The sequence below is a fragment of the Lynx rufus genome, unplaced genomic scaffold (genome assembly GCF_022079265.1).
Source record: "Lynx rufus isolate CCGP_SWC_20201006 ecotype Redwood Valley unplaced genomic scaffold, mLynRuf1.p SCAF_7, whole genome shotgun sequence".
Taxonomy (NCBI): Eukaryota; Metazoa; Chordata; class Mammalia; order Carnivora; family Felidae; genus Lynx; species Lynx rufus.
In genome coordinates, this window is record NW_025814889.1 from 75,020,303 (window position 1) to 75,034,815 (window position 14,513).

At 41.5% G+C, this 14,513-nt stretch overlaps 1 protein-coding gene across 1 annotated transcript; it reads right to left on the reverse strand.

Annotated features, from left to right (window-relative positions):
- Nucleotides 1-7,426: 7,426 nt before the first annotated feature.
- LOC124501683 (olfactory receptor 10AD1) lies at nucleotides 7,427-11,873 on the reverse strand. Its single transcript, XM_047066059.1, has 2 exons — nucleotides 11,757-11,873; nucleotides 7,427-9,902 (listed from the first exon to the last, which is right to left on the reverse strand). The coding sequence occupies exons 1-2, from the start codon at nucleotides 11,759-11,761 to the stop codon at nucleotides 8,939-8,941; spliced, it is 969 nt and encodes a 322-aa protein (XP_046922015.1). The 5' UTR covers nucleotides 11,762-11,873; the 3' UTR covers nucleotides 7,427-8,938.
- Nucleotides 11,874-14,513: the final 2,640 nt, after the last annotated feature.

Genomic DNA, 14,513 nt, shown 5'->3' on the forward strand with positions numbered 1-14,513 from the left:
TGGTCTCTGCCCTTAAGTTTCTCATAGTCTAATGATAAAGGAACGGTGTGCTCTCAAATTGGGAGAGAGTACTTCTCAGAATATTGAAGGGAAAATCTGTTTTCTTTGAGCATTGTCAACTGAATTAAGGGTACCTCAATTTTAAAATGGAAATGGTGTGTATGTGTGTGATGGGGGCCAAGGGGTGGGGGAAACAAGTAAAATGGAGAGGACAAAAGTAAAGAAATACTGAGAAAACCCACAAAAATTTATACTACAGAGGACATCAAGTACAACATTGGAAGAAAAGCAATAGCTGAGCTGGCATCTCATACTTCTCTGGAAAAAGTAAGTAGAAAGAGGTTGGGGAAAAATACTTATGGCCTCTACACCCGTGCACAAAGTACAGGTAATATACAAATAGAACTTGAGATTTTGTACAATGAGAAAAATAAATTCTCACAGATATAAAGAAACTTGGTAGGGTGGGACTCATGTCTGGGACACGGCAGTGAGAAAAGGTGCGGTACATTGTTCCAAATAAACAATTGGGATCTGATGTGCAGCTGGAAAGGAATTGGCAGTCATGTGATACACACCACATATATGTGGGAACATAAGCAGCTTCTTTGCTGTGATCTACAGAAAGTCAGCCCCTGCTCTTAGCATTTATAAAATTCAGAAAGGAAAAGAGGAAGAAAAAGTGTAGGGAATGGAAGAAGGAAAGAGACATAAGAAAGTAAGCGGAGGAATACAATAAAAAACAAAGAAAATGATAAAAGAGTAGCACTTTACATCATGAAGACAGTCTTATATGGGATTTTATATCCTTGAGAGTGGAAACAGGAAATGAATTATTTAGGTGAAGGTAAAGGAGAGGAAAAGAAGCAATATTATTGTAAAAATGTGCTAGATTCCACCAAAACAGATGAACTGGATTATAGATCCCAGGAACAAATTATGAAACTGGCACAAAGAAGTTCCAGAAGTGAGGGGAAGTTGATTTAATGTAATAGAATCCTTCAGAAGGAAGAAGATGGCAGAGGAAAGATGATTCTGGGTCAGATTCTGACCCACAAAGATGGAATTGATTGGTGAAATGAGGGTGAGGAAAATATTGAAAGTAACTATTGCATTTTGGTTCTTCCTGATAGCCAAGGAAGTAAGGTAAGAGGTAGTCCAGGGCTACTGGAAACCTGACTTCAAGTAACTAGAAGGTATGATTTTTATAGCCTGCAACTCTATAGGGGGAAAAGGCTCAAAGAAGATGGCGTTCTCTTAAGAATAAAATTTAGTCAGTACCATTGCTTTGGAGTCCAATGAAGAGGACTGGAATGAATGATCACAGGGACCTTGCCAATGAACTCAGATTTAGAGATGTCAGGCAGAGAGTAAGCATAACTAAGAGAGTAGTCCATATATTTCAATACTTTCAAATGCACAAAGTATAAGGCAAAAAAACTGGGGGATTTGATTACAAAATAAAGATTTGTTTTCTACAAAGGCCAACATGGACAAAGCTAATAGGTAGATGGCAGAATAAGAAACTATTTGCTTTGTCTAAAACTGACAAGGATATAATAGCCTTAGAATAGATATGGTTCTCCTACAAATGAACAGCAACCAGATAGAAAAAAAAAGGTGCAAAAGATATCAATAGGCAATTTAAAAAATAGGAAAAAGCTAATATGCATATAGAAATTTGATCAAAACCATCAATAATCAAAAGCACATTGAACCAACAATTATATATTAGTTTATACCTATCACACCAGCAAAAATTAAAAATCTAGAGAGTTACAGATGTCAGGGATGTGGAAATCTGCTACAAGATTGGTTTCACCACTGCTGGAAAGCAAGTTGGCATTACTTGGACACATTAAATAGATTCATACCCTATAACCCTGTAATCTCTCTCTTAAGTAACATAAAACAAATTCTTTACAAGTTCAGAAGGGGGCTAATAAGAGGATGTTCATTGCAGAGTTATTTGTAGTGAAGTGGAGCTGGGGGCAATGTGGGTGTTCATCACTGGAGTAGTGGAGAAGTACAACATGGCAAATGCACACCATGGCATCAGTGTGAAAGAACAGATTAAACGTTAGCATATGGCAAGATGGATGGAGATGAAAAACAGTGCTTAGTGAAAAATGTAAGACACAGAATGAGACCTATAACTCAGTAGCTTTGGAATACATTTAAAAATACATGCCTACCAAATAATAACTATTTTCTAAGAACACATTTAAACAGAAATATACACACTAAACACATCAGAAAATTGCCTATTGTTGGGGAAGAATGGGAGTGGAGATAGAATGTAAAGATGGAATAAAGAAATAAAGACATAAAACAAGAGGGTTTTTCCTTGCAGGCACAATGATGGTGTATCATGAACTGAGGAGTATGATGAACTCAATCCTTCAAGGAACAAAAACTTCAAAACATCAGGATTCTGCTACAGGAAAACACAAACACAAATTTATCAGCACTAAACCATGAACAGAATAGCACTTAGAGAAGAAAAAGCCGAAATGAGGAAACACTTGTAAAAATACTGACAGCAAAATAGGCTCGTTATTCCAAAAAAGAAATACAAAGAATTGATACCTTTGATGCTCAGAACACATGGGGTGCTATATACATTTTTGGAGGCACTGATTTTAGATGTTTGAAATACCTCATCTCATTTAATCCCCATAACCACATGAGGTAGATATCTTAGAACTTTTTTGGTTGCAAGAAATGTAAACCTATCTATAATAATTTTGAGGGAAAAATGTTTATTATAAAGATGCCAGGTTATCTCCAAAACCCAAGAGCAAAAATGCAATTGGCCCTCCAAGGTTGACGAAACCAGGGCAACCATTATCTCAGGCTCTTTCTCTGAAGATATGGTTTTCTATCTTTGCTTCTCTCTGTCCTCCGACTTCAATCTATTCTCCCTATCTGCCAATTTTCTTTGCTTCTTCACATACATGGAAGAAGACAATGGCTCCATATCTGAGTATCTGCCTGTTCCAGCCCCAAAGTGGGTATATCTGCTGCATACCAATTCCAAATTCCTAGGAAAGAGGACTTAATCAATCTAGCTTTGCTGCACTGATTGTGGTGATAATGGGGTGTGGTGTTCCATAGTACTAACTTGACTGCCAGGGCTCACCCCAGTGGGAGAAGAAGAGGGTTCTTGGAGAATGGGCTGAGTGCCATAGCACCCTCTAAGGTATCTCCCATGGCCAATAGGACTGTGGAACATTTGCCAAACAAATGAATAATTGAATGACATGAAACTCAGCTTTCTCTAACTTCAAAGCCCATTCTCTTTGTACTACATCATATAGCCTCCAAAATGTTTCCATTTGAAAAAAACTGATTTCATTACCTCTGTAAAAGAGAATGGTCTTATATTAGGTATCTCCAGAAACCAGATGGCATATTCAAATTAGGATAGTTTGGGGAATTTCATAAAGGTTTATTTATAACGGTGTGGGTAGGTTGTAGGGAAACTGCAAAGGAGCTACAGTACCCCAAATCTGGTATTAGAGGGGCTAAGCCTGAAGAGGTAATGGGAGATGCAGTTCCACCACTTAGAAATAGATACTAGGTAGAGAAGGCTACAATGACAAGAGCTGAGATCTTACCTAAAGGGACTCAAGTGAGCTTGCCACAATGCCACAGGGAAAGAGCCAGAGGATTAAACAGCCTAACCTCACATTCCTACTTCCCTCTAATCTTCTGCCTATACTACTCATTGGCTGAACCCAATAGAAAGCCAGGGGTCAGGGGATCTGTTGACCTGGTTCCATGCAGGTCAGCCTCCCAAGCCCAGAGCTGGGTAAAGACGGCCAGGAATTGATCTGCAGAGGCAAAGAGATATCTAGGCCTGTAGACTAGAAAATAAAAACAAACATGCAATCAAATTGGAAGTCCAAAAAGATAAGACTTTAAGAGTTCCCTATAGAGGATCTAGACGTTTAATTTTCATGTCCTGGGTAAGCCATATTTCTAGATATTAAAGTGAATATTTAGCTTAAGTCACTAATGATGAATGCCTCAGGGGCTTCCTTGGGGGGTTCAAGGCTCTGGACACTCCCTCTCCACTCCTACTAGAAGAGTTTTGCTATTTTGGTTTAAAACATCAGGATTCTGCTACGTTGAGAAAATAGCGCTACAACACCTCCAGGTACTATGCTAAGGACGCATAAATGAATCATATATCAGTGGGGAAGACAGAGAAGTAAAGAAGTAAGAGTACAGTGTTAGGAAAATGCATTGGTTATGAAGGGAACCCAAATAAAGTCCAATGAATCCAGAAAGGGAAGGAGCCAAGGAAGGCTTCCTGGAGTAACTGCAAAGGGAGGTAAAGAAGTTCCGAAGACACCGGCGTTGTCTAGAAGGGAGGAGGAGCCCAACAATTATTCACTATCACCTGAAAATATCGAAGCTACAGATCGGTGGACTAGGCTAGGAGGTAGGAGGACTCGACGTGATAGGCAAAGATCTATGCTCAGCCCAGCCTCCAGCCTTGCTCCGCCCCCATCCCATCCCATCCCATCCCAGCGCATCCCATCCTCCATCAAAGGGGAGCGGCATTTCAGCATTTCCACTCAGCTGGGAGGGTATTCCAAACCCAAGAGACGCAGCTACCGCCGGGCGCGGCTGCTGCCTAGTCTCCCAGAATAGCTCGTGTTCCCGGGAGGTCTTCAGGTTAGCGCAATCCCGCCCCAGCGCGGCCAAGAAGACGCTCATTGGCTGCCATAACGGTGATCCGAGGAGTTGGGGAAGGGTGATTGGCCGCAGGTTTGTTTTGTTTGTTTGTTTGTTTAGTGCTGACCACGCCCATCTTCTTTACCCTCCGCAATCGGGTCAGGGCCCAAAGCCTCATGGGTAGTTTGGGCATGCTAGATTGGGAAACATGGCGTCGGTTTTAGGAGGGATCCTGAAGGCTGGAAGAGCTGGAACCAGAGCTAGAATTCCTGGGTTCCCTCCCCACGTTTTCAGGGCCTGGGCTGAACTGTGGTAACCTTAGAGGCTTGTCGTGCATCCTCCCGCGACAAGTGGTTTTGCATACGGATAGTGAGGGGGCTGGGACGAGACGGTCATTTCGGAGTGATTTCTGGTTGTTGCATTTACGTGCGTTTTCGCAGTCGCTGGGGGCTTTTTGTGTGCCTCCCGGGCTCAGGAACCGGGGCAGAGGCTGAAGCAGGAGACCCACCAAGGCGTCGGCTTCTCTGGCGTTGGAGCGCTGCCTCCGCACCCCTGCCCCTGCAAGGTCCGTTGGTGCCCCGGCCTCCCAGAGCCCAGGTCCTTGAATGAGAAAGTGCTCGCCCTTGAGAAGACAGTTTAGGTCGCTCATCCCGATTTTACAACATTCCTGGCCATACTCACCCTCCACCTTCCACGTTGAAAGCATTTCAACAAGGAATCAGGCAGTTCGTTATACCTGGAGTTACTCAACCCCAGCTTCTAGCCTCCCCGCCCCACCCCACCCCACTTTACAATTCACTGCTTATTCTTTAAGGCTTAGTTCTAATACCATCTCCTCAGTATAAAGCCTGCTCCATTCTTTGGGACAGTTATTCAGTTACATCCTTAGGCTAAATGTGGGCTCTGGAACTGCTGCCCACTTAGAAATGCCATTTGAAATGTGTGATTTTGAACAAATTAACCTCTATGAGCCCCAGTTTTGCCTCTTAAAATGGAGGTAATGTACTTCCAGGGTATTGTGAAGATCAAATGTAGAGCTGTTAGAACATAAGTGCTTGATAAATGTGGGCTGCTGTCCGTGAGTTCGAGCCCCGCGTCAGGCTCTGGGCTGATGGCTCAGAGCCTGGAGCCTGTTTCCGATTCTGTGTCTCCCTCTCTCTCTGCCCTTCCCCAATTCATGCTCTGTCTCTCTCTGTCCCAAAAATAAAATAAAACGTTGAAAAAAAAAATCTATAAAAAAAAAAAATGTGGGCTGCTGTTATCTGCCCTCCCAACATACTTTGTATAGGCCTCTTATAACGTTTGTTCTTTATATTACCATTAATATATTATATTATATTATATTATATTATATTACCCTATTAAACTTTGAGCTTAAAAGCCAGAACTGTGTCTTGTTACAATGTCAGCATACAACAGTGTTGGGCAAATGTAAAGCCAAGAAATTTCTTGGAAACTTTGCAAAAAGCACCCTCTTCTTTCCCTTTCTTACTTTTTGTTTGTTTCTCTTAAAGCCTCTTTGAGACAGGAATTCTCAAACTTGGAGAAGAAGCTGAGATCCTAGGGGGAAGAATAAGCCCTTCTTTTGTTCTCCATGGTGACCACGAAGGCCCTATCCTTTCCCTTTCTGCATGACAACTTTAGACAGGTTTCATCTTAAGTATAGGCCCCTGGCCCCTTTTCTCAGAGCATTTATTTTAGAAAATTTGTAATTGCCAATCTTTCTGTGCCCCTTTTGAAATGTATATGAATCTCCTTTAAAGCCTTTTGCTAGTTTCCAGACCCAGGGAAGGTCTTTCTCAATGACCTGGGAGCCATCCCTTTTTTATTTTATTTTATTTTATTTTATTTTATTTTATTTTATTTTATTTTATTTTATTTTATTTTAATTTTATTTTTTATTTTATTTTTATTTTTAATATAATTTGTTGTCAAGCTAGCTAATATACAGTGTATACAGTGTGTTCATGGCTTCTGGAGTAGATTCCCGTGCTTCATCACTTACACGCTACACCCAGTGCTCATCCCAACGAGTGCCTTCCTCAATGCCATCACCCATTCCCTGCCCCATTAAGCCTCAGTTTGTTCTCTGTAGTTAAGAGTCTCTTATTGTTTGTGGGAGCCATTCCTTTAAAATGCAACCCTCAGAAAGATGGCATTCCTATTTCCTAGTCTCTATGGGAGGGTAGGAGCCCAACATCAATGGGCATCTTGCTCCAAATTGCAAAACTACAACCTGTAAACTTACTTTTCCTTTGAGTAAGACCAGTCACCACACACAGGGAGCCCTACTGCGGCTCTTAAGAACTCTCCAGCCACTTGTTTTAGTAGAGTTGAGTTCAATCTCCTATTGCAATAGTCTATTATTTTTTTATGTTTATTTTTTTTTTAATTTTTTTCAACGTTTTTTATTTATTTTGGGACAGAGACAGAGCATGAACGGGGAGGGGCAGAGAGAAGGGGAGACACAGAATCGGAAACAGGCTCCAGGCTCCGAGCCATCAGCCCAGAGCCTGACGCGGGGCTCGAACTCACGGACCGCGAGATCGTGACCTGGCTGAAGTTGGACGCTCAACCAACTGCGCCACCCAGGCGCCCCTGTTTATTTATTTTTAAGAGAGAATGAGAGCAGGGGGAAGGGGAGAGAGAGAAGGAGACAGAGGATCTGAAGCAGGCCTCTGCGCTGATAGCAGCGAGCCTGATGCGGGGCCTGAACCCACAAACTGAGATCATGACCCGAGCCAAAGTCAGACGCTCAACTAGCAGCCACCCAGCTTCCCCTCCTATTGCAGTAGTCTTAAATAAAGTCTTTCTTTCCTGTTTAACTTTGCCTGGTGTAATTTCTCTTTGATAATGGAAAATTTTTTGTTCTGTGTTTATTGTTTCTTCTCAATTATAGTGGTGTTTCATTTCTTCCTCCTTGCTGACTGAGAAGTGCTTCTCGCATGTCCTCTGATATCTAGAGATTCACCAATTTGGACTCAAAAGATTAGAATTTTGTGGAGTGAAGCTACTGCTTTAAGTCATTGCAGAAGGTAGTGTGATTTGTATAATATGGAAAGGGTAGTACATCTATTTGAGGGAATCCTAACTGAGGTGCATTCATCTTATGGAAGTGGCACCAGAAAATAACAGACCTGTTCCCTTTCCTATTATTAAGAAAGAGGCATGAGAAAGATGCAATTTAAAAAAAAAAGAGTGGTTAAGAATATAATGCTCTTTCAAGGGACACTAAATTTGGTTAAGGAGAAAAGCTAGAAGAAGTGAGAGGGGTTAGGGTTGCAAATGGAAAGGTTCTGCAATGGTAGAGATAGTGTGGAGAGATGTTACTTAAAGTACAGGGAATGAAATATGTCTATTTAAGCTGGGAAGTAAGGTGCAATGAAATGAAAGATGGTTGGGAAAAAGGAAGGCAGTAGGGAGAGGGGAGTTAATTTGGAGTATATACCAGGGAAGGAAACTAATAGTCTGAGAAGCTTGGAAGAGGCATTGACCACTTGGATCATAAGGGAAATATCAAACAGTCATGTTACTTAAGGAAACTAGAAGATTTAGAAGGGATTTGACATATTGGTCTATCTCACCTGCATTTCCTCAACAACACACAAGCATAAACATAAGTTGAATGCAGTGTTATGGTAGCCACTTAAAGCCATCATAAAAGTTCTCCCTTATGGGCTAATGGAAGCTAAGAAGATGGAGTTCAGGCTTATCATCCTTAGTTTTTCTTTTTCTTCTTTTCTCTGACTTTTCTTAATGTCAACACTGCTCCCTAATTCCCTTTTTCTTAACTTCTTCCCCTATTTTTTCTTATGTAGGAGTGGGGTGGATGAGGGTGGATTCAGGATATGAGAGTGGAATGTGAGAAAGAAAAGAACACTACAATGATAAGTTGAAAGAGAAAAGTTTGCTCCTAAATGTGTATGCAAAACTCAGGCTAGGAATAGTATGTAAAAGTACTGTACGAAAAAAATTAAATGGAGTTAAGTGCACTTATGCCTTTAAAAGATGTGACAACATAGAAGAAAAACATGAAAGTCTTAAATTATCCTCAGGAAGGCCTAAGAGAAAACAATGCTTGAAGTGAAATCAGACAGATGAGCATTAGACATCAATAGGATCTTCCAGGACTGATGCTAGTAGAAAGAAAGCTATGAGTGCTCTTTCCTGGAGGCTCTCAGCATTGGAGAGTTGCCCAATTGTCAAGACTTGGGTGGGCGGTGGGGAGACCTCTCTTCCAGGAGTCTTCCCACTAGATAGATTCTGCCTGGGCCAGGCTGGTCCTCCCAAGGGCCCTCACCATGGCCCCCTTCATTTCCTTGTTTCGAAAACTATAGATGATGGGGTTACACATGGGGGTGATGATGGTGTAGAGAAGGGAGAAAGGCTTGTCTTTGTCAGGGCCGTGTGTGCTGCGAGGATTCATGTAAGAGAACATGGCTGAGGTATAGAAAAAGATGACCACAGTCAGATGGGAGGCACAAGTAGAGAAGGTCTTCCCCCGACCTGAGGAAGAGGTTCTGCCAAGGATGGAGGCCAGGATGCGGGCGTAGGAGATAACAATGAGCACCATGGGGCTGAGCAGCACCACGATGGCATCGGCAAAGATCATTTTCAGGCTAAACTGGGGGTCTCCACAAGAGAGGGCAATCACTATGGGGGCCTCACAGAAGAAGTTTTCTATGTGGTTGTCTCTGCAGAAGGGATTCCGGAATGACATATACTCAAGAAAGATGCCATTGATCAGCCCAAAGAACCAGGCAGTACTCACCAGCCTCACACAGACATGCTGGCTCATGATCTGGGCGTAACTGAGTGGGTGGCAGATAGCAACGTAACGGTCATAGGCCATAAAAGCCAAGAGGATGCACTCGGCTACACCCACACAGAAGACCAGGTACATCTGGGTCAAGCAAGAGACAAAGGAGACAGTGTGGTTCTTGACCACCAGGTGGATTAGCATCTGTGGGATGGTGGTGGTGATGAAGCAGACATCCAGGAAGGACAGATGGCCAAGGAAGAAGTACATGGGGCTGTTGAGTCTGGGGTCTGTCCAGGTGATGAAGATGATGAGGCCATTCATGGCCATGGCAAGGCTGTAGAGGGCTAGGAAGAGGGCAAAGAGCAATGCCCGAGTGGAAGAGGAGCTCTGCTCGAAGCCCACGAGGATAAACTCCGTCACTGTGCTCCCATTCCTTAGGTCCACCATCTGCGGCCTGCTTGAGGAGGGAGGACAGGAAAAGCACAGGTGAGATAGTTGTAGGGGAATGCAAGGTACTCACTTGGGCCCAGAAACCCAGCTATAAAGGAATAACGAGCGGCGGTAAACATTTTAGAACTTTAGTAAAATATGTAAGTGGCCATGTTATGGGGCAGTGAAGATATCAAGGTCACTATAGGCTGCATACATGGAATTGTAATATCAAAAATTGAGGAAGTGATGGTTATACTTTACTCTGGTTTGGACAGGCCTCAAGTGAAGTACTGCATCTTATACAGGGCTCCAAATGTTGAAGGATTAGCCACTAACAAAAATGTATTCAAAGGTGCAAAACTCAGATAGTAGGGCTTGGAACCCAGGCTAACTGAGGAATGGTTTAAGAAATTGAGGAATGGAGTATTTGAAGGAAGACACAGTGGCTATTAGCTTATAGAAGATCATATTTAGGAAGCACTTGGGAAATGTTTAAAGACATATTTTTCTAGAAGAAAAAAATGCTTAGTCTTAGTGTATATATTTAAAACGATAAATGATTGAAGTTTCAGAGAAAACAATAAATTCTAGCCTTTGGCATTGTCCCTTAGCTGATAATAATTTGGATACTTCTGGAAACAGCCATGCTTACCAGTCATCCATCCTCTTTCCAGACTCCTTCTCCTAGTGGTTGCCACTATTGCATCAAACACCCATGCTGTGCATGCTGGAGATGGGGCATACTTGTGAACTCTTTATTGTGTGCTTTCCTCATAGGAGACAGTTTTCCTACTGGGGTTGAGACTTAGGGCTCTGCACCATTGGGTGGAAAGTATGCAACCATCACTGTGAGACAAGGGAAGCTATGAGCAGGGCACAAATTCAGCCTTTTTGGAATGGACCTTCAGAAAATCTTGATCTGTCCCTTTGCTTCTGGGATAAGTCTTGTTCTTTTTCTATCATCAGAGAATGAGAATTCAGAAACTCATGTTCTTTTCTCATTATTGTAAATTTTAGGAAGTCATTATGTTCATATTAAATCTCTCTTGTACTTTTCATCTTGTCTTTGAGTTAGGATATCAGATCCCTTCCACTTTCAGATGCTTATAGTTGGTTAGTATATTCCTTTTTAACCTTAAGTCCTGCCAACTACTCTTCATTTTCTTTTCTCCCACTCCTTTTTCTATACACTCTCACTCTACCCCCTGTATTAGTCTTTTGCTCTCCCTTTTCCACTTCTACTTCTCACTCTTTCTTCCCCCTCTCCCTTTCTCATATTTGGTGTGGGTGTTTGCCATTTAGCTACCTCTGGGTGGACTCCCTTCTCTTCTCCATATCTTTATTTTTTTCTCTATGTCTTTAAATATCTTAAGTTGCCTATCTTAATTTTAGAAGAGATGTACCCAATTACTGCCACTCCTTTTAGCTTTGTATTCTCGGTAGGTGATTTCCTGATAGGTCAGGCAGTGGGCCATTCCCATCATCTGTACTTTGGAATGCCCCTCTAGAACTTGTACCTAGATATTCTCCTCTTCAGGCCCCAGAAAAGGCAGGGAGGGTCAGAGAGCAATGTTTAATCCAAGATATGGCTTGGAATCACGGACCCAGTGGACATATTGGGGCTGAGGTCAGAATCTGGGCAAGAGAAGTCAGTGAGCTATGCTCCAGACAAGCCTGGGACTTGTCCAAGAAGAAACTGAAGTTCAACCTAAGAAAGCACTAGGATCTATAGGAGTATAAATTCTTATTTGTGGTTCACAGTCCCAGAAAGAATACTCTGTGATACCTGGCATCTAGTGCCCTGTTAACAACCAGGGTTAACGAATCAAGCATTGGTATAAATAAACAGGATAATAATTTGAAAATCATATCCCACCTCATTCTGTTGCTTGGCTGGTGGTGAAGTTTGTCACTGAATCACTGAAGCAAATAATAGAGAAAATCTCATTGTATTTGAAGAACTGGTCCAGGGAGGATGGTCTGACCTGATGGGCCTCTCTGGAAGAGAAGTTGTGGTAAAGACCTTGTTAGTTCTTTGATATCCGCACCATAGGTGATATTTACTTAAATAATAATACTAAGTTATGTGTGTACTGCACTTCAACTGTCACATATTCCATTTGTTAATAACCCTATTTGCTCCGATTTTTTCACAGTGTATGTTTTGACCTTCTCAGGATTTTTTTAAAAATGTGTATTTATTTATGTTGAAAGAGGAAGAGGGGAAAGAGGCAGAGAGAGAGAGAGAGAGAGGGAGAATCCTGAGCAGGCTCCTAGCTCAGTGCAGAGCCCAAAACAGGGCTTGATCTCATAAACCTGGGGTCATGACCTGAGCCGAAATCAAGAGCTGGATGCTTAACTAAGCCACCCAGACACCCTGCTTCTCAGGATTTTTAATTTTGTCTCAGTGCTAGCTGAATCTTTGCATTTTGACTTGAAAATCACATGCTCTCTTAATTGTTACTTAAAGAAATACCAGCAAGAAAATAAGAAAACATTCATTCTCCTTTAGCTGCTGATAATCTCATATTATTCTAAAACATGTCCTTGAAGTTATTTCTGACCAAAGAATTTTCTGAGACTGGATATAAAAATTGTTGCTATGTGCTGTAAACCTAACCTTGAACTTCTAAAATATCATTTTTATTGGTGACCTTAATTATGGCCATGGTAATATTTAAACTGATAACTCTCTGTTTTCAGAAAGGCACATATACTTGTGAGATTGCTTTGTTAAACTAGAAGAGGATCATGGGATTTTCTTACGCCAAGTGTACAGATAAAAGATAAATAACCACCGGTGATGCCTTGAATTTCTTGTTTAAAGAGTCAAGGGTCTGTAATCTCATTTAAATTAATAATAGTTTATAAAATAGTCCACACATGTCACGACATTTGAACCTCTGACTTAGTATTATAGTTTAATGATATAATTTAATCTCATTGAAGACCCTCTGTTAAGTTATGATGGACAATGTAGTTGAACATCATTTGGCAGGGAGAAAGGAATAGGGAATACATCATCAACTGTGGGTCTAGAGTGGCTTCAGAATTGATTAACTTACTGTTCTGATTCATTTTAGAACCCATCTGCAAGCAAAATAGAACTGTTCAAAAGTTCTAAGAGCCTCTCAATAGAGCAGTGATTTGTGTTGGAGGAGTAGCCAATATGAAGGTGTAGGTAGGACTGTTTTAATATTTTACACCCTATAGTTAACCATAGACTTAATGGTTACAATGCTAGGTACTATCATGAGTAGGGTAGGGCATGGATTAACTTCTTCCATATTCCTGATATTTCCTTCCACATGGGTGAAATTGTGATAGCATAACACTCCTGACCTTTCTCTTCTTCATTTACACCATACCATAGGGGGTGGCTTACTGGATTGGTGACTTTAAAATTTTTTTTTTTCAACGTTTATTTATTTTTGGGACAGAGAGAGACAGAGCATGAACGGGGGAGGGGCAGAGAGAGAGGGAGACACAGAATCGGAAACAGGCTCCAGGCTCTGAGCCATCAGCCCAGAGCCCGACGCGGGGCTCGAACTCACGGACCGCAAGATCGTGACCTGGCTGAAGTCGGACGCTTAACGACTGCGACACCCAGGCGCCCCTGGATTGGTGACTTTAGAAGGAGAAATGGAGCATGTGTTGTCTATCCCTTTCCTCTCACCTTCCCCTTGGGAATAAATGGCCTTCTCCAGGGTAGGCTCTAACCCTGTTTGGGGAGACTCTGTGGTTTTACAGTCTTGCCAATACAGAGGAAATTTTATCTGTCTGACTCTGTGCTGCTGGATTAGGAAGTCCAAATGCTCAAAAGTCTGCTTTGTTATTAATAAAAATGATGTTTTAGCTTCCATCTCAGACTTGTCTTATTTCTCAGATGATTCAGACTCAGTTGGGAAGAGCAGTGTTATTTAATGAACCCCTCAAAGTCCCTAATGATTATTGTTAGTAATATAATCACATATATGGAAATAAAATTTAAACCAGGAAATGTGATACAGCCTTGGTTATAACGAAAAGAAACTATGAGTCACGATGATGTCTGGGAAGATCCTGAGAGAGCAGAGTTGTGCTGATACACATATGTTGAATGCTCAAAGTATAGTGCTGGTGAGTTAAGGGAGAGAAGTCTACATTCCATGACCACAGGAGCACAATGAACAAAGTGTGCTATTGTAGACTAGACTGGTGGGAAAATGTCTCATTATAATGTAAGATTTTGATTCATGTCATATTTACTGAAGAGAATCAGGACACTATTGAATACATTCAACAGTTAGCCACAATGCTCCTGTTGCTTTCCTAGCATGCTATGACCACAGGAAAGAAAATATAATACAATACAGCACTGTATTGTTTATTTTGTAGAGTATGTTTGTTTTAAGAATGAGATTAGTTCACTTAAGTTGTAAACAAATTCACCAGCCCTGTTTAAATCATGTAGATTCTCAGAAAGCCTCAGCCTCTGTGAGGCTTGGTCTGCTGTAAATAAAATGTGCCTCTAGTAATTTCAAATCTTAAATAGCTTGAAACCTGGTTTATCTTCTGCATACCCTGATCCCTTGCTTTTTGGATTAAATACATAATTTCATGACCAAGCAACAGAAACATTGTGGCTAACTGT